Consider the following 20,584-nt stretch of genomic DNA (forward strand, 5'->3'; position numbering starts at 1 on the left):
AATATTATTGAGAAATGTAACTACAAGACTATAAGTATTCTATTTTAACAAAACTTAGGGCTCTATTTGTAAGCATTTCTTTCAGTTACATGAATGTGCCTTGATTTTATAGGCATTACTGTTGTGGACAGATAAATACAAGTCACTTCATCCTAATCACAAACCTTTAAAAATATGATTGGTTTTAGATACATGGCAGTGTTTCACTAAAACATTTGTAATGAAATTCTATCTTATAATATAACTGTGAAATGTTATTGACACCTCTGGGGTTACATGAATGTCAGTTTGTTTGGCATGTTTCTTATACTATACCACATGGAGACATAGACATTTTAAAAACCTATGACATCTGTAGGGCCTATATTCTTTCTTACTCGGAAGAAAAATGAAGTCCTGCAAATAGAAATTCAGAATTCTGGTTGAGTCTTCTGTCAGCACGGAACTTTCTCGTTTTCAGGGGAAATCTGAAGCAGAGTGGGAGGAGAATCCAAGCAAACCGTTGTTTGGACTTCACTAAGTTCTGAGAAGTACCAGGACAAAATCGGAATTTGGTCCTTCCAGTTTCAATTCTCCTGATTTCCACTTCGTCCTTCAGAGCACGGCTTCTGCTAGAGTTGTGTATCTGGGAGGACTTCTCATTTATTCACCTCTAAATTCCTCTGAAGTTTCAGAGGCAGAAAAATAAATTTTCCTTTACTAATTCATTAATTTATTTTAATTAATCTATTTAATATATTAATTTAATGTATGTTTACTGTGCTTTTCCATCTGCTTCCTGGGTCATCAGTGTTTAACTTTTGAGGGAAACTTCTGTCAAGTAAGTAAAATGTGGGATGATTGTCATCTAATGTTTTCTAGGGATGCTTGGAAGTCATTTACAAAGAGGCAGTCTTATTCTCCTCCTGAGAAAAGGGAACAAATAGTGTCTATTTTTCCTTGTTATTGCCTCAAAATTGTTAAATGAACTGTGACATCTGCAATGCATCTGTTCCTGCATAAAAAAACCTGTGTTTGTGGTATATCTGGTGGGTGTGCTGACAGAGAGCATTGCCAGTGATGGGCCTGCTGGTCCTGAGCACGGCCAGTGTTTCCATGTTGATGCCAGCGTTGGCAGTGTTGATGAAAGGGAGTTCTACAAACAGAGCAAGAAGTGATAAAAAAGGATAAAATTTACGGCTGAAACTTTGGATTCAGTTAAGGAACACAGGAAAACTCAAAAAGATGAGAGATTCTTTTTCTTATTTTTACTTTACTTGCAAGGGCTGTATACTCCTTGATAAAAGTAGCCAAGTCTCAGATATTTAGAGCACCTGACAAAATTAAAAATGGTGTTTATGCCAAGAACAATAAGAGATAACTCAGGATGTCCTTTCTGAAAAGATTCCTTCTTGCGTCTTCTTAATTTTTCTCTACCTGAATTAAGGAGCATTTATTTAAAGCAATGCCTCTGCACAGTAAAGCTGCCCATGGGCAACTTCAACTTCATCAAATTGCTGTACTGCTATACTGCTGTTCTAGCTTAAATCCATCTCTTATGATTTTTTCCCCTACCTTTTAAACCTTGTCAAATTATATTTTAATCAAATTCTGAATGCTTCAACATAACAAACCACATAAAAGGAATATGCATTACACACAGGTACCTTTATGTCTCTCTTGTGCATCTTCCTCTCTCCAAACCTTGTTTTTCCCTTTATATACTGAACTGCAGCTTGACATCTTCCCCAAGAGGAGGAAGAAGGGCATAAATAGGGCCCTCAACCACCCAGAGAGAGATTTCATACACTCAATCCTGGGTGTTTCACCTGCTCATCTAACATTACATTATGCAGCAAAACGGAGATCTCGGGTCTCTTCATTTTCCTGAACTTCCTTACTGCACTCCAGGGAAGCCACCTGTCTTCTGAAGATCCTAGCTTGGAAACCAACCTTCACCTTGCCCCTTTGAGGTCTTGGTGCAGTTAGTCCTGGGAACAGTTAAGGATGCAGCAACTACTATCCTGGATATTTTGACACTGACCTGTGATTCGCATCACCCAGCAGTGTCAAAGCACAGAGAGGCTTAACTCTCCACATAAATCCATTCTGAGGTGGGGACTTCACCCTTCCAAGGAAAATGAAATGAAACAAAAGTGTGTTACAGACAATTAGAATAACTAGTAGTTATTCTGAATCACAAAGAGCACCATTTCTTTCTGAAAATTATGATACATTTCCCTCAGAAGAAATAACGACCACTTCCAGCAAATTTAATTCCTCATGCATATCTTCATTGTTTCCCACTTTTCTCTCACTCTCTCTTGCCGTGGGCACTGTTTTTTGTCCTAAAAGCAAGTACTGTGCCTGTGGTTCTTCTAACCCTCATTCCTTGTGGGATCATTGTCTAAGAGTGGATGTCTAGTCCTTTGTTAGTCCCGCTGGCTTTCTGAAGCAGAGAGGGTGAAGAAGGTCCAGTCAAAATGTTGTGTATAAATCAGTCCATTCTCTCCAGTACTGAGGAGAAGTTGTAAACAGCAAGGAACGGTGGGGAAACTGAGCAAATTAAAAGTAGTCTTACATAGTCCAAAATATAATCAAAGTATCGGTAGCAGTCTCAAGCAGGTGGACGTAGAGCCAGTTGCCGAGGACCGTGTCCAGGCAGCTTTTGAATATCTCCAAGGATGGAAACACCACAACCTTCCAAGGCAACCTGCACCAGTGCTCTTGTCACCCTACATAAGGGTTTATGCCTTTATTTTATAAAATACAAGGAATAACTTAAAAGTTCTCTGGCCTGTTGATAAGTAAATCAAACTCACCAAAATGACAAAAATTCAGTTTATTATAAAATATATACTGTGACAGTTTGGGAAACTAATATTTTTAAAATGCGCAGCTTTTTATTTGCTTTTCATTATAGCTGATGCTATAGTCAAACTGTAAACTGATAGGATTTTCACTGTTCTTGTCAAGATTTGTCTGATGCTTTTATGGGCCTGAGGGGATAACATAACTCATGGTTAAGTGGAACTTTCAGTTTCATAAACAGCTAATTGAGTGAAGTGCATTTATGCGCTTATCATATGTCTGAAACTGACACTGCCAGGAGTGTATCTTGGGGAAAAAAAATAAAAAATAATTGCTTGAATTAAGTATCCAGTATTACTAATTTGCTAATATGCTAGACAGTAATCCAGACCGTTTCATACAAGCATTTCTGCAAAATACAACGATTTTTTTCTGAATATTCAAAGGAACAAGAAATGAAATTATCTGTGCTTCTAGGAAAGTTGTAAAGTTAATCTCTGAATAAATTCTCTCTAGAGGCTAATACACCATCTCATAAAAGTATAAGCAAACATTTTCATTAGTTTGTTTATCACAGGAACACAGATGTTTTGGTCAGAATGGAACTCTGATGACTGTATTGTCATAGAATCATAGAATCGTTTTGATTGGAAGAGACCTTTAAGATCATCAAGTCCAACCGTTAACCTGGCACTGCCAGGTTATCGCTAACACTCAGCACCACATCTACACATCTTTTAAATACCACCAGGGATGGCGACTCAACCTCTTGTCCAACTGCCTACTTCAAGTAGGACTATTGCTGACCCTGGACCAGAACAGCTTTGCATCTTCCAGCTGCTCTGGTTCCAGCACTGCATTACCATACCCTTGAGAGAGGGTTTTCTGATGTCCAGTCTGAATCCTCCAAGCCACGGTTTCTGACCGTTGCTCACTGCTCTGTCGTCTTGCAGTAACAAGAGTTTAACCTCATGTTTTAACTTCCTCTTCACCAAAACAAACAAGCCCAGCTCTCTCAAGACTGTCTGGACATCATGTGTTTTAAGCCATTGTGATCCTGCTTTGAGAGACTAGATGTTCCTTTAAGGTACCTTCTTCTCCATTGATTCTATCAATTCTTCCGTAATCCAAGGAAAATAATTGTTACACAAACATCTGGTAAAGGAAAAGCTGAAACAGCAAAGTAAGAATGACAACGAGTATACAAAAAAGCTAAAGGAAAGAAAGTATGCTACCATAGTTCAAGCAGACACTGAAGGAAATATGCTACTATTTGTTTTTTCCTTTAGAGACATAGGGAAAGAAGCAAGAAAAAAACACAGAGAAGAAAAAACATGAATTATCCAAGTTGCATTGGTACTTCATTTTAGTTTACCAGCCAAATTTAGTTTTCTTTAAAAAATAGTTTATTTTTCCCAAAGAGGAATAGTAAAGCTGTGGTGAAAATGTGCCTTTTTCTTGCTATTCAAACAGTGCCTTATTGAATTAAAATTATAAAATGAAAGAGAGAAACACTATAACCAATCATATGGACCAATCATATGGATTGGTCATGAATCTTAGGTTGTCACATTTAACTATATTTTCCAAGTTAGATGGAAATATAATGAGAGCATAGAAAGCTTTAGGAAGAATAGAGAGTCATAGTGAAAACAGTGCTGAATCCTGTTGATAATTGTGTGTTTTACTGAAGCATACCACACTGCTAAGACTTCAGTGTGAGCATGTTTCAGGGAGAACAAGAACAAAAGTACACAGTAAACTATGCAGTTACTACAGAACACATAAATATTCACTCATTAAAATAATACAGAAAAACAACAAATCAGTGTTATACTGGGATGCAAGACGATGAATAAACACTTGTTGCGAAGTGGATGCCTTCCTAAGAAGTCAAAAAGTGAGCCATATACATACCGTCTGCAAGAGACCTCATAATATTCATTAAAGGTATAGTATTTTGAAGTATTCATCAAAGCATTTAACATTTTGCATTAGCTCAAAGAATGTTAATTGAACACTCTGCTCACTACTTATTTTTCAGAGGTTCCAAAAGAAGAAAGAGTTTCAAAGACTTCAAAAGTTTGGACCTCATAATTGTTTGCAGGTAATACAAACTATGTAGTATTCCAATATAGTATTGTTCTGTATGGTCTTAGCCTGTACCCTGGCTGTCTGATAACCTACCAAATCGCATTTTCATTTTCAGGTTTTTTTTAATTCCATTTGTGCTTTTCAAGGTAAATTTAGAGCATGTAGTTTACAGCTGCTGGACTCTGTTCAGAGTTCTGCAAGGACATAGTCCAGAAGCTTGACAGATTTCTTTTCTCTTTTCCTTTGCTTCATAACTTCCTCTTTCCTCCACAAGTGAACATGAACCTATCACATGAACCATGTACACATCTACAATAAGAAGTCAAATGCTACTGAAGATTTTGAAACTGACAGCTTTGCAACTCTGAAAACTTCATGGCACCTGCCTTCTTTTTCAAAAGCCCCTGAAGATATGCAACTCTAAGTGCCTTAACAGCTGAAAAATATCCAGTTCCTGAGTTGAAAGGAAAGCATGGTTTTTACTAAGAGATCATACAAGGAAGATTAAGGCACTAATTCCCATCAAGTGGAGGATGCCAGGAGAGAGGTAGTCAAAAGTCACCACGGCCTTTTTAGCACAGCATCTTTGTCTCTGAAAATACAAAAAGTTTCTTTGTAGTTACTTGATAACAATTTCTGATCTCTGTGCTATACAACTGGCATTTCATTATTTCACCGTTGACTTCAGTAGGAGCTGCAGGGCTTCCAGAGTTATTGAGAAAGAGACAATAAGTTCTAAATATGGATTTAGGAATCTAACTTAGGCAGAGATCATAGATAATCCTGACAGTCTTTCTACAGGTGCTTCCCTTTCTGCATACCCATTCTGTAGGATATATGGTTAAGCGTATTTTATAATACCATTAAGAATCAAATAAGTCATCTCAGTCATTGGTCAGGTAAAGAATATATTGTTCAAGCAATTAATGTTTTCTTTTATTATGGACACTAAGAGTTTAAAAACTTGGTATTCAAGTAAACTGTGTACAAGGAAATGAAAATATGTGCAAGTCACTTTTTGATGTCAGGAAAATAATTTCTAACTGTTAAAACAAGAGTACAATAATTCATATTTACAGGAAAAAAGATAAGTTACCACCTTTACCACAGCAAGAAGTCTCTGTACAGAAGTCAGACCCCGGGACTCCCCATTGTCTCTGCTGGGAAAAACTGAGTTGTCATTTTCACAGAATGATCACAGAATCACGGAATGATGCAGGGTTGGAAGGGACCTCTGGAGATCATCTAGTCCTGCCAAAACAGGTCCACCTAGAGCAGGTTGCACAGGAACATATCCAGGCAAGTTTTGAATGTCTCCAGAGACAGAGACTCCACCACCTCTCTGGGCAGCCTGTTCCAGTGCTCTGGCACCCTCAAAGTAAAGAAGTTCCTTGTCATGTTTAGGTGGAACTTCTTATGTACAAGTTACCACTTTTCCTGTCACTGGGCACCACTGAAAAAAGACTGGCCCCTTCCTCTTGACACCCCCCTATTTATACCACCAGTACTTATAGGTGTTGATCAGATCCTCCCTCAGTCTTCTCTTTTCCAGACTAAAAAGACCCAAGTCCCTCAGCCTTTCCTCATAAGAGAAATGTTCTAGTCCCCTAATCATCTTCATAGCCCTTTGCAGCAGTAGCCCTCTGCAGCAGTAGCCCTCTGCTGTACCCTCTCCAGCAGTTCCCTGTCCTTCTTGAACTGGAGAGCCCAGAACTGGACACAGTACTCCAGATGGGGCCTCACCAGGGCAGAGGGGGAGGATAACCTCGGTCGACCTGCTGGTCACACTCTTCTTGGTGCACCCCAGGATGCCATTGGCCTTCATGGCCACAAGGCACATTGCTGGCTCATGGACATCCTGTTGTCCGCCATGACTCCCAGGTCTTCTTCCACGGAGCCGCTCGCCAGCAGGTCAGCCCCCAACCTGTACTGGTGCATGGGGTTATTCCTCCTCAGGTGCAGCACCCTACACTTGCCCTTATTGAACTTCATTAGGTTTCTCTCCGCCCAACTCTCCAGCCTGTCCAGGTCTCACTGTATGGCGGCACAGCCTTCTGGTGTGTCTGCCACCCCTCCCAGTTTTGTATCATCAGCAAACTTGCTGAGGGTACACTCCATCCCTTCATCCAGGTCATGGATTAATACATTAAAGAGGACTGGATGCAGTACTGACCCCAGGGGAACATCACTTGTTACGGACCTCCAACTAGTGTCTGTGCCACTAATCATGACCCTCTGAGCTCTATCTTTCAAATAGTTTTCAATTCACCTCACTGTCCATTCATCTAATCCACACTTCCTAAGCTTACCTTTGAGGATGCTGTGGCAGACAGTGTCAAAAGCCTTACCGAAGTCAAGGTAGAAAACATCCACTGCCCTCCCCTCATCCATCCATCCAGTCATGCCATCATAGAAGACTATCAAATTAATCAAACGTGATTTCCCCTTGGTTAATCCGTGTTGACTACTTCTGATAGCTTTCTTTTCCTCCATATGCTTTGAGATGACATCCAGAACAAGCCGTTCCATCATCTTTTAGGGATTTTAATGGAGTTAGGTAGGATCTATTTTTAGGTAATAATTTTTATTTGCTTTTTTTTTTTCTTTTACAAGGAAATTGCACAGATATTCGAATTATATATCTGTTGTCTTCTGACAGTGTTATGTGATGTCATCCTCCATAACATAATGCTTAAAATCCATTGATATTAAAAGGTTCATGATTTAGGTAACATAACCTGTGTTTTATAAGATACACAGTAATTTTCTTAAATGGCATGATGCTTCAGTTCAGTGTAGCGTAAACTAATGCGATAATGAGTATAGCACAATGTGTTTTTTCTAGCATGCTAGTATGATAGACAGTGACGCCACTGATGAGCATTCTAAGCTTCTCATTTTTTCTTCCAGATCTCACTTTGGATCCCTACTCCTATCATTGATGTGTTTAAATCCAAAAGCAGAAATAGTGAAGAAGAGTGAAAAACAAAGTAATAGAAAAAATGTGCCTGGGATGCCTTTTGCCATCAAGCATGATCATCCCATGCCATCAAGAATAGCATTTATCCAAGCCTTACACTAGACTGGTGAATAGAATGGTCACTCCAATAGCATGTAGTTTTTTTCATGTTTTCATAAAAAGTGGAGATTCAGTTCATTAAAAAGTATGAAATATTACCAGCTGGGTCTTGTGTGAGTTTTTCTGAATGATTGCATAGCAAAAAATGAGCAATAAGTTGTGCACCATGTAAATTAAATTTGCAGCATTCCTGAAAAGTTAAAATATTTTTCCAAAGTTGAAATTCCATTTTTCAGCCATCAGCAGAGTTGCGTGAGGTCTTTTAGTGAAAACCTCTCTTTTTCTTAAGCAAATCCATTTCATTGTAGCCAGCAAAATAAATATATGCATGCTCTCTTTAGCTGTAGCACTCTTACTAAGCAACAAATACTAATATCTGCCAAAATACTGTAAAATGTGTTTGCCGGAACTCAGCAAAAGCAAAATGAAACAAATGAGCAAACAAGTGAAAAAACCTACACAACAAAATGTTGCAAGGTCAGTGTATTCCCAGAGAGCAGACATTTCATACTGCAGGATATCAGCAATGTGCAGCTTTTCATTTCAAACCATATATTGTCCCAGTTACATAGAAGAACACTCAAAGATACGATGTAAGTCTTGAGTGTGTACATAAGTATTTTGCCACCTACAGCCCTGAAAGGGATCTGCCCTAAAATGACAGCTGTACTTGTACTATTCCCTTCTTTATTGCTGAGAAGCTGATTTTACTGATAACTGCATTGCTTGACCCTTTCCACACTTAGTGAAGTATTGAGTGACCATAAATTCTGCAGCAAACTGAAAAAAACCTCAAAGATGGGCCTTGCTAAGGCATGGAGAAGGTTCATCAGATCACCAGTTATGCCTTGGAAATATGTTTTCCTGGAAAGTCCATTTTTGTTTTGTTTTTATTGCCCATTAAGCTGTGTACTTGCTTCCCAGAAAGCCAAGTTTATTTGTCTGAAGATGCTACCCCAGAAAGTATCATTTATACCGAAAAATGTGTCCTTATCATTGTATTTCCTCATAGGGCCTGCACTAGACAACGCATGCTAAGCGGATCCTTTGAGGGGCAGCCTGCAAAGGAAAGGTCAATACTTAGTGTCCAGCATCATATACGACAAGAACGCAGGTAAAGAGATGGTTTAAAACTATTCTTAAAATAAAGGTGACAAAAGGAATTAAATTTGAGCAATACCTAATGTGAAAAACTGAAATGACTTGTACAAAGAACTGAATTCTAGATTCCTCATTGTAACCATAATGAAATTCATTGTACTGTATAAACGGAAAAAATGCCTTTTTATTTCAAATGTCATTTCCTTCACCAACTACAAAGCTATCAATTTAAACATCAGAAGGAAAGAAATTGGCTTATGTTAGATGGGATTGAAAACAACTGAAGAACATATAAGCTTCTGATGTTAGCAAGAGAAAAATGAAAAGAATTTGAGATAGTGGGTGGCTGGAGAGCGGTGCTTTATAATGGCCATCCTATAAAGGTCAAAATTTCATCTTGAGATGTATTGTTAAATTGATTATGATTGTTTCAGGTCACTGAGACATGGTTCCAACAGCCAGCGGATCAGCAGAGGAAAATCTCTTGAAACGTTAACTCAAGATGTAAGTCCTCATAGAAAAGATGATTTCAATTTGAGAATATAAGAAATAAGAATAAATACTATGTAATAAAAGTTTATATAAGACTAATGTCTAGCTATGAGCTTGTCTACAATTTGTCTTTTCAAATCTTGAAGTCATAAAACAAATACTGTAATTGCATTAGAATTATCCTCAGAATAATTGACATGGTTATTTCACTGATGGACTTACCGATTTTGAAACACTTGCTGAGATAGATTCACTGAAGCTGTAGACACTACATTAGGAACACAACAATTGCTGCCCTGGACACCTTAAAAAGCCTTACTCTGGAATAACACTAATCACTCTGGCTGGCAAAACAACATTTCAAAATTTCCGATGGAAGTTTAACAATATTTTTCAAACACGAGAACTGTCAGACAAAAGGACAGAGACTAAAAGGGAGAATAGTAGTCATGGATTTCACTGTGCTGTAGTTTCATGCAATTAAGGGCATTTTCAGTTTGGCAAATTCATAATGATATTTTGTGGATCTCTGTGACTATGAAAATTCAAGGGGCAATATTAGCCCTTCCATTTCCAAACTATAGTAGTCATTTTCTAGATGTGCTTCATACTTAAAAACAACTGCATAAGGAGTAATTAGTTAATTACCCTGCACGGTGGTAGGAAGAAACTGTAGGTTACTAATCTTTTGAAGTAACTGTGGCTTTGCGTGTGTCCAGTAGTAAGGGTAATGCCCAGCATTACCCTTCCAGGAGTGCTCCAAAGACTGACTTAACTCTGAATAGTAATACTGATTGTATCCCCCCACCAGATCAGCTCAGGCAAGCGTCCTCCCTCCCTCTCCCCCCTCCTTGTGCTCTGCAGTCACTAACTCATATGTTCTGCACAACTTGCTGCCTGGCAGCACATGCAGCAGGCTTGGGAAGCTGAAAAGGGTGTCGACAGCCTTTTCTTTCCCAGTCTTTGCCCTTAGTAACTTTGATGGTATTCATTCCAGTTCAGAGAGATTGGCTGAGCCTACGAGACCTTTGCTTTTAAAGTTAAAAGTTGCATTGGATGGGACTTCACGCATGAAATTAAACCTGAAATTAACCTTGATGAAAATAAGCAGCCTTGTGCTGCAGATAGAAAATACTGTACAATATGCTTGACTGAGTTGATGTGCAGTGCATTTGGAAATAAAGATTTTTCATTTGAATCTTTCTACGTAAAATACCGTGTCTTGCTTTCATCTGAAACATTAAAAAACAACAAACCACAGACCTCACTTAAAAGGAATTGTTTTATTTCTAGCACTCCAACACAGTGAGATACAGAAATGCACAGAGAGAAGACAGTGAGATAAAGATGATCCAAGAAAAAAAAGAACAAGCTGAAATGAAAAGGTATTTCAAAATCAAAAGTCTGAGTGCACACTTTTCTGAATTAAGTATTCTCTGTATGAAGTAAAACCTATTGAGTCATGATGAAAAAAGAATGAAGTATAAGGGATATTTTTGTCAGGTATAATGCATATCACTTAATATTTTAATGTTCTGTCTTTCAAAAGGAAAGTCCAAGAGGAGGAGCTGCGAGAGAATCATCCATATTTTGATAAACCACTCTTCATAGTTGGTCGTGAGCATAGATTCAGAAATTTCTGCCGAGTGGTGGTACGCGCTCGCTTTAACGCGTAAGTTGATTCCATATCAACAGTTGGTTCAGACAAGTGGTCATTTTCATGTCCTCAGAAACCTAGGTCTAACATATTCTGAAAAAGAAACTGCATATAACGTGGTCACCACACGAGCTGGCAGTCATTTGTCTATGGTATAGTCTTGCTGCTGGAGGAAAGGAAGCAATAAAATGCTGTGTAAGGGCAGAGATGTCTGAGCAGCGTGTGGTGCTGAGATGGGACAAGACTCTGGGGAAACTGCAGGCATGAACTGAGAGGAAAGGGGAATGTGTTATACCCCCATTTTTACACCCCGGGGAATTAGCTTGCTGTTCCCTTCCTATTCCTCATCATAGGATGGGAAATCTTTATACTCCAACAGTTACTCAAAGAACAGAAAGAGAAATGAATCCCACTATGCTCACCGGAAGATCCTTAGCCCATAATTAGAGACCCAGAATGGGAGGGAGTGTTCAGCTGTGGGAGATAAAAGGAGACGAGCTGAGAGCACAAGCAGCTTGGTATAAGACCATCTTACAGCTCTTCTTTTAAACCTATGTCTATGGCTGGTACTCTAATTTTGGAGGGTTAATGCATGTCACCTCGCAGACAGACAGTGTAAGACAGAAGATAGCTCAAGGCTATGAGCCTGGCACTTGGAAGACCTGGTTTCAGCACCTGCTTTACTATTAATTTTCTCTGTGCCCTTCAGCAAATTACTTCTAGGTAGAACAACAGGAAGGTTAGATACTCAGTTTTACCATATCCATATTTAAGTGCTCTCCCACCTATGTAGCCCATCCTTGAGTTAGGTGCCTACTTTTCTATGCAGTTGCTAACTTGATTGCGGTTCACTGGTCCATGAAGCAGTTGCAAATTAAAACAGCAAAACAAAACACACAAACATGCATTACCATCCATGTGTCAAATACGTGTCAGTGCCTCTTAGCATTGTGGAGTGCCCGAGGGTAACAGGATATTTATATTATTGACAGTTTAACTAAAATGTTTGCAACTATAAGAGCGAACTGCTTTTGTTAAACAGTCATTTTTTTTTGTTTATTTAAAACCTACCTACTTTATTCGTTATCCCACCCAGCTTGCCAAATAAGATATTCTAGACATCTTTTTCAAACTGATAGGATACATATTTTGTTCTAGTAAAAAAGGCTGAGAAATGCCACTATATACAATGTGGGGAAGAGATAGGAGCTTAAAAAGCGGCGAAAGTCAGTGGGTTCATTGGGAAGGCACCAAAACTAGTATATTCTGTATACTAACTGGTGTAAGTGGGTGAACCTGGCCTGTGGAAGATGCCTCTTGTTCTCCTTTTGTGCATCTTGCATTCTTATAATTCATAACCATGAAATCTCTTCTGGTGGTAATGTTTTAAGTTAGGTCAGTCCATTTTTCACTTTAAGCTCAGTGAGGAAGTGATGGCAATTTCACATCCCAATGGCCAGAGCCCTCACATGGGATACAGGATGCCTCAGTGCAGGTCCTGCCTTGGCATGATGTGCTACAAGGATTTGAAAGACAGGTAAAAAGTGGTAGGTAAGACCACTGGAGCAAGGGAGGCTTCTTGGATAGGAATTTTGTAGTTTCTCCTGCTGAAGCCATTCTGCTTTGCATAAAAAGGCTAAATAATTGCTGGAGCAAGAACTTAGCTCGTGTCACCTAGATACGTGCTTATTACTTACAGAGTGGTTCTCACTCTCTCTGCCTGCCTAATGGGTGTTTGGGTATGGTAGGTGAAGCACAGCAATTTCATAGGAAAATTCAGATGTGGAGAATCTAGGAATATGAATCAGAAAATGATTGAAGAAATAATAAAAGAAATAGAGCTTGTGGAAGGATTATTTTTGTGTCAGCTGAGGATGTGGTCCAAGAGGTTTTGCAGAAAGAACTCCTGAAGAAGCACTTTGGAACATAAAATTCAATAGCGAGTTATCCCTGGCTTACTAAAGTAAGACCCAAAAAGATAGCACTTTAAAGAATCGTTAGAGGAATTACAGGTACACCATGAATTAAAGTGATACTAGGTCTGTTGGTATTATGATTAAAATTGCATAGAATCAAATGAAACTTATAGAGACATTTAAAATTTAGCCAAGATAAAAGGCAGCCTTGATTTTGGATATAAATTGGTTTGAGGTGATGGATGCATGGTAAAATTATAACGCTGACTAAAATAAAATGTAAATGACTGTATCTTTTTTTCTTTTTATAGTTCTAAAACAGATCCTGTTACTGGAGCTGTGAAAAATACCAAATACCATCAGCTTTAGTAAGCACTGCAAAAGTAACTTTGCTTGGTCACATAAGCCTGCAGTATAAGTGTGTGAGCGCACACATGCATGTATGTGTGTATGTGTGCATGCACATGTGTATTTCTTTTTTTTTCCTCAAAAAAGGTTTTTCTTTCCATGGAGTTGTTTGGGGAGGAGGATGAATATGAAGAGGGTTTTTTTATCAGACTTTTCTTCTTCACTTGCATGTAACTTCCCTAGTTTTACTGTGCATTTCTGAAATATTGAAATCTTTGACTCTCCTCAGCTTAATTTATTTTTCATCGGAAAGTGCTTAACTGTGGTGGAGACACAATTCAAGGGACACAGCACTCTTGGAATTTCTGTAATGGTTATCCTTATGTATTGTTCACAGTGACTTGCTGGGTTTGGTTACTTACCTGGACTGGGTCATGATCATTGTTACTATATGCTCCTGCATTTCCATGATGTTCGAATCCCCCTTTAGAAGAGTTATGCATGCTCCAACACTCCAGGTACTGTCAGTGAACCACTTTACATTTAACGAAGCACAGTCACCTTGTTTTTCTCCACTGCTTGCTCCTAAACGATGACTGTTCTCTGCTTTGAATTTCAGATTGCTGAATATGTTTTTGTAATATTCATGAGCATTGAGCTTAATCTGAAGATTATGGCAGATGGTTTGTTTTTTACGCCAACAGCTGTTATTAGGGACTTTGGAGGAGTTATGGACATATTTATATATCTTGTAAGTTTTTATATCTATGGGAATTTTCTGTCGTGGTCTTAATTTTGATCTCTTTGGATATATAAATGTTTATTAATGTTAAAAATCTCTAACCTTGCTTCAATATTTTTGTGCAGGAGAATCTTTATTTTATGTATTTCTTAGCTGTTCATTGTTTCCTACCCTTTCAACAGTTCTCCTGCTTTATAGAAGATGTTTGAAAAGCCTCTGCCGTTTGACAGAAGGGCACATCCTTGTTGCTGGTGTTGCTATGGCAGAAAGCAAGCAAAGCATCATCTTTCTGTATCCCATACCTATCAATACTGGCTCTCAGGAAAGAATTTTCTGCTGTTTTCTTTGTCCCCTGGAAATTTCTTGCATTCCATTCAAATATAAGAGAAGGGAGTCCGTTTCCCCTTCACGTATGACAATAAACACCACAGAATGTGTCAAAACCAGTGCTCAGTATAATACAGTATGAAATATTTTCTAACTGAAGAAATTACTAAGCAAAATGGCTTTGATGGATTTAGATTAAATCTTTCAGAGATTAATCCACCAGACAGATGTGCTGCATAAAATTTGTCATGATCAATTTGTATCAAAGATTCCATTGTTAGCATAAATAAAAATATGCATACTTCAACAAAATTCCTACTGTTGTATGCATAATCACTATGTGCATTAGTTTCTTGAAATCCCCCTGAATCCCTCTGCTTGTCTGAAGGAAAATTTAGGTGATGTAGCTTGGATATTCCAAATGTGCCTGTGGTGGTCTTAAAAGAGTGTGAAAGAAAGTGAGAAACACTGGGACATTTTGTTGTGGTGGGGTGGCTGTCTTTTACCACTGCTGTTTTTAACAGATGATGTTTTAAATCATATTGATGGTATCAGCTTGATCCTCTAGTTTTTGTGCACTTACCTCTTTGTGACACTCTCACCTCTGTCCCCTGATAATAACATCGGCTTTATAAATACTTTTTTAAAAAATATAAGATGTAATTAACAGACTTTATAATCAATAACAATCTGCCGGAGATTGCTGCTTGAAAACACTTCCAAATATTTGTGTGACAAAACCACAGTGACAAAACTACTTATGCCTGTAACAAAGTGATAGGAAAAACTGGCGAGGAAACTGTTAACAGACTTTGCAGGTGAGGATATCTCAGTTTCAGGATACACTCTGTGTTTGAAATGAGAAGGGGGGAGAGAGATGATGCTGCCTACACCAGGAATATAGTTCATGTCCCTGCTCTGAATCAGTCAATTTGATTTCTTCTTCTGGAACCGTTCCATCTGCTGAGAAGAACAAAATAGATTTTTGAGTCAAAGGGGAAGACAGAGGCTGAAGCTGATGCCCATTAGTTAGGACAATCATCCAGACACAGGAGATCCAAGTCCTTTTTCTAAATTTGGCTTTTTTTGCCTTAACTTCCTTTTAATTTTAAGGAAGAGAAGTATTTATTTTTATATTTTTATAACAGGTCTTCTGTGCTGTGTCTATGTCAAGTATGGCATTGTAAGCCTAATCCATCTTTGCCTTTTTCTGCTCTGCCTCCTCAAGGTAAGCTTGATATTCCTGTGCTGGATGCCTCAGAACGTCCCTGCCAAATCGGGAGCTCAGCTCTTAATGGTGCTCCGCTGCCTCCGACCTCTTCGAATTTTCAAACTGGTCCCTCAGATGAGGAAAGTGGTGCGAGAGCTGTTTAGTGGCTTTAAGGAAATCTTTTTGGTATGTGCCAATTGTTTTGTTCTTGTTCTTAAAAAGAAGATAGAGAGGACTAATAAGATACCACTTTTCTATAAGATTCATGTTTTCTAATGTCTTCTCCGTTGCTGTCTGTTTACTTTTCATTGTAGCTACCATTGCAGATGACCACAGAGCAGGTTAAAAACTAGGAATATAAGTAACTTATTTACATTTATACTGAATAAAGCTGTTGTAATAATTCTTTTATAAATGATATTATTTGTTCAGTATATATTTGGCCATAATTACAAAGGAGGACTACTGAAATAAAATCTACCCCTTACTCACAGTTCTAGTTGGGGAGGGAATATGAGAAGTAGGGTATGGCAGCTCTGCAAGAGCAAAAGTAAACCTGGTTTCTGTAAAACTCTGTTACAAAGGTAAACTTCCAAGTTTTTTGAGAGGCAACCGGAGACAATGCAGTTGTTCATCACAGATCTGGATCTTATTTTTACATCATTGTTTTTATTATTATGATAATGATTATGCATTTATAGTAAAAATAATAATATAATTTAGTAATAATAATAATAATAATAATAGAGCCTATGATTGCTTGATCAGAACCTTATCTATTGTCTTGGGACAAACCTTTCCCTGAGTGATATTTGTTAGCCTAAACAACAGACATTGTATTCCTGAGCAAAATTCTCTATTAGGTCAGGTTGTCATAAAGAGCTAAGCTACAAAATATTTGCAGGCAGTAATAGAACAAGGACAAAAATTATAAAGTTAGTTAGCTTATCATAGATACTGTACCCTATTAAAGGTATTTACACCATCATTTACTCATGTATATCTTTATTATTTATCCTGGATTTAAATATCTAACAATGGCTTACTCAGATTAATTAGTAAAGCCTGATTCAGCAAAACAGAAGCAGCACATATTTAAGTATTTGAAGAGTTCCCTTTAAAGTGAATCGCAGTTCTTCTGCATGCAGAATTTAGCAGGGTTGCACACTGAGTGCAAAAAGGTTTTTATCCTTATCTACAATTCTTAGATGTTATGTTAATAATAATAATATGAATAATAACACAGCACCAGGTTACTGGATCAGAACCTTAAGTAACATATCAGTCATAAAAGCCTTGTCTCCAAGTGGATACAACAAAATGATCCTCCCTGCAGTTCACAGAAGGATCTGATCGCCTTTTTCAAGTCTGCAGGAGGAGAGCTTGACAAGTCTAACTTCATCTTTACAGGTTTCTATTCTTTTGCTGACATTAATGCTTGTTTTTGCAAGCTTTGGAGTGCAGCTATTTGCTGGAAAACTTGCTAAATGCAATGATCCACACATCATCTCTAGGGTAAGAACTGCTTTCCTGCTTCAAAATAATAGTGTGCTGTGCTCTTTGTGCCTGCTGGGGAGAGCCAGTGAGGCAATCAGAGCTATCAACTGAGAGGTGGAGATCTTGGGCACTTTCTTGTTCAGAAGCAGGACGATGGAGGGAATGGTGACAAAGGACTGAGGGAGTGAGGGTAAGTCTGGCTTTTCCTGTAAAAAAGTAAAGCAAGTCCAACTATTTGGGACTGTCTGAAAAAGCTGTCAAATTCTTGCTGTATTATCTGCAAAGGACTGAGTGTCACATGGAATTAACCATGATACCTTTGCATTCCTAGATCAGCAGCTAAAAAACAGGTTAGGCTGCTAGAGGTCCAAAACACTGGGAATGCTATGTAGGTTACATAAATAAAGTCAATGGTGTTTCTTTCTCCATTTGGAGAAGTGTCATCATCACCTAAAGAGAGCAGTTGTCTTTAGGAAAGAGGTTAAAGGCTAGATAGTCTTGCAAAATGAAAAGCACTATCATTCCTGGAAGGAGAAAGAGTTTTTGAATCCTTCCTAAGATGCGTTTTTCCTCTGGGTAAACGTCCATGACTTATTCCCAGATCTGTAAGTAACTACATTTCTGCTTACCTTACCTCCCCATCATGGCAAATGTGCTGTCTGTACTGGCATTTTGGCATCTCACACAGGCCATTATTTAATCTCAGGCTATGGTTTATTTCACTACAGGAAGATTGTCATGGCATTTTCAGAATAAATGTAAGTGTTTCCAAAAACCTCAATTTAAAGTTAAGACCTGGAGAGAAAAAGCCTGGATTTTGGGTGCCACGAGTCTGGTGAGTTATTACACATTGGACTATCTTTCTTCAAAAACTCAGCTGTTGATGTTGAAAATGGCTCAAATCTCATGGCATCAAACTGCTGATGGATGGGTTTTATTGTAAGTCAAATGATACTAAGGGTAAAAATTCTGAGATATTTAGTAAGAGGCCAGATATATGGCACTTTTCCAGACTTACCCTGCTGTTCTATTCATAAAGCAAAAAGGAAAAAAATACCTGTAGGTACTCAACCTAGACAGGAATTAGAGTTGATTATTATTACAGTGGGAGTTATTGGTTTGAACCAGATTATCGCTTAATTATGCTTTAGTACTTCTATGAAGACATCTTGAGAGCCACACATCAACAACAGAATTTAAGAATAAATAGGAAAAGATGGGAAGAAAAGGAAATGGAAATCAACCTGCCTACAGCTACCAACAAAAAAACCCAATGAGCAAGTCATGCCTAAAACCAGTCTTTCTCTTCTATGGCCATCAACCATGGCAGCTAGCAGCTTCTTGCTGTTTCTAGTGCAGAGAATCCTGCACTCCTGTGGTCTATGTGGTGCAGTAAAAAATTATGTTTAGCGTTAATATTCTGATAAAGTCCATTTAATATTTCCCAACACCTGAACAGGCAAACCCCCCTCTTTAATTGTTTATATTTTTAAGGTTGGCATTTTGCAAAATCAGCTAAACAGCCACAATTATTTTAATTCACTATGTGCGTGGATAAAGGATATACCAGCACTGACTGGTAAATTCAGAGCCATCCTGCACTAATGAAATAATATGCTGTGATTTGAACAGTCAGTGAAACTCTGACATCTGCAGAAGTCTTTGTTTCTGTATGCTTCAGAGAAATTCTTCCTCAAGTAAGCAAATTCAATCCTCTTCAGCTTGATCCAGAAATAAGCAAAAGCTGTCCTAATCAGCATAACTGTAAACTTGGGGAATGTTTTGTTATTGCAGAAAAATGTTTTACTGCAAGGACATTTATACCACCTGTTGGCTGTGTCAGGCCATGTTCAAGAGCCAGATGTCAGTATAAGGACAACATTTAAAAGAAGTATCTACATCTGAGAGCTGTCTTTTTCACTGAATCATTGGATTTTCAGAAACACCAAACACAACAATTCTTCTGGAATACAACTATTTACCTTATAAATTCTTCAACTTTATTTGGACTCCTTGGCATATCTGTCTCGGGTTACAGAGGCAGAGCAGTGTGCAAACCTAGCCCAAAGAGGGTACTCTTAATGTTCAGCTGGAAACATCCTCTTGAATCACAATTGACACAAAAGGTCAGAGCATATGGTATAGGAAAGCCAAGAAGATATGATGTCCTCTCACTAAGTTTTGCATTGGACCATCAGTTCCCAATGAAGTAAGGAACAACATTTTCTAAACAATCTCACTGACTTTGGAGTTGGAATAATTTATGTGGGTTTGAGACTGGTCTCCTTCAGGTAAATTTTTTTTAGAATTCGGGCAATGCCATCAAATCCATTTTTTCATGAGTGCTTTATTTTGCTAATTTTATTGAAAAAAACACTAAAATGCAGCAACATGTTACAAGCTTTATTACTGTGAATCAGATTATGAGTAACAAAATAAAACATAAATAGGGATCAAGAAAAATTATGCTGTATGTATTTATTGCTGTTGCTAATGTTTTGTTATTCTTGAGACAGAACTTTGAATGATGTATTTCAGAGGCTTTCACACCAACATGGCAAAGTATTTAAATGTTAGTTAGACTATGAAAAATCAAGGTAACAAATAGAAAGAGCAACTTTTTTGCTAAGTTACACCTATTTGTGTACTGCATTTCAGGGCAAATCCTCGGAATTTTAATTTTGACAATGTGGGGAACGCAATGCTGGCACTATTTGAAGTTCTTTCATTAAAAGGCTGGGTGGAAGTCAGAGATGTTATTATTCATCGTGTTGGGCCGGTAAGAAAACACATCAGAGTCTTTGAATTCTACAACACATACTTTGATTTGTTTTAACAATTAATCGCATTTTTGTCTGTTCAGATCCATGGAATCTACATTCATGTTTTTGTATTCCTTGGCTGCATGATTGGACTGACCCTTTTCGTTGGAGTTGTCATCGCTAATTTCAATGAAAACAAGGTACTGAGTGAGGTGGTTTATCATATGTAGAACTGGCTCTGTAAGAAACCTTCTTACAATCTTATATTCTGCAAGCCTGAAAGTATGGCTTCAGACACATCTGATCCATATTTGGTACAGAACTCGAGCCTGGGATGATAGCAATCCATCACATCCTCTTTCAAAGCTGTCTGAGATTATTTGCAATGCAGACGTGTTGCCAGATGGAGGTTGAACCTAAAGCACAATGTATTTACAGATGCTCCACATTTTGCTGTTTTAGTTCGATGTAGGCATACATGCAGTGGCAGGTAAAAAGACATGTTATGCTTGTATGTGTTACGACTAACAGTTCTCATTATAGCCCCGCAATTGCAGTATTTCACATCC

At 38.1% G+C, this 20,584-nt stretch overlaps 1 protein-coding gene across 2 annotated transcripts in view; it reads left to right on the forward strand.

The window, feature by feature from the left end:
* NALCN (sodium leak channel, non-selective) overlaps positions 1-20,584 on the forward strand; it is a 249,753-nt gene that overhangs the window by 205,839 nt on the left and 23,330 nt on the right. For both annotated transcript variants that reach the window (XM_074168527.1, XM_074168534.1), the window contains 12 exons: positions 8,976-9,077; positions 9,499-9,568; positions 10,850-10,941; positions 11,106-11,228; positions 13,441-13,497; positions 13,875-13,995; positions 14,097-14,228; positions 15,775-15,942; positions 17,167-17,271; positions 17,982-18,088; positions 19,912-20,032; positions 20,117-20,215. In XM_074168527.1, the coding sequence (XP_074024628.1) occupies positions 8,976-9,077; positions 9,499-9,568; positions 10,850-10,941; positions 11,106-11,228; positions 13,441-13,497; positions 13,875-13,995; positions 14,097-14,228; positions 15,775-15,942; positions 17,167-17,271; positions 17,982-18,088; positions 19,912-20,032; positions 20,117-20,215 (1,297 nt within the window). The remainder of the gene's footprint in view (positions 1-8,975; positions 9,078-9,498; positions 9,569-10,849; positions 10,942-11,105; positions 11,229-13,440; positions 13,498-13,874; positions 13,996-14,096; positions 14,229-15,774; positions 15,943-17,166; positions 17,272-17,981; positions 18,089-19,911; positions 20,033-20,116; positions 20,216-20,584) is intronic.

This window comes from Numenius arquata, chromosome 1 (assembly GCF_964106895.1).
Source record: "Numenius arquata chromosome 1, bNumArq3.hap1.1, whole genome shotgun sequence".
Taxonomy (NCBI): domain Eukaryota; kingdom Metazoa; phylum Chordata; class Aves; order Charadriiformes; family Scolopacidae; genus Numenius; species Numenius arquata.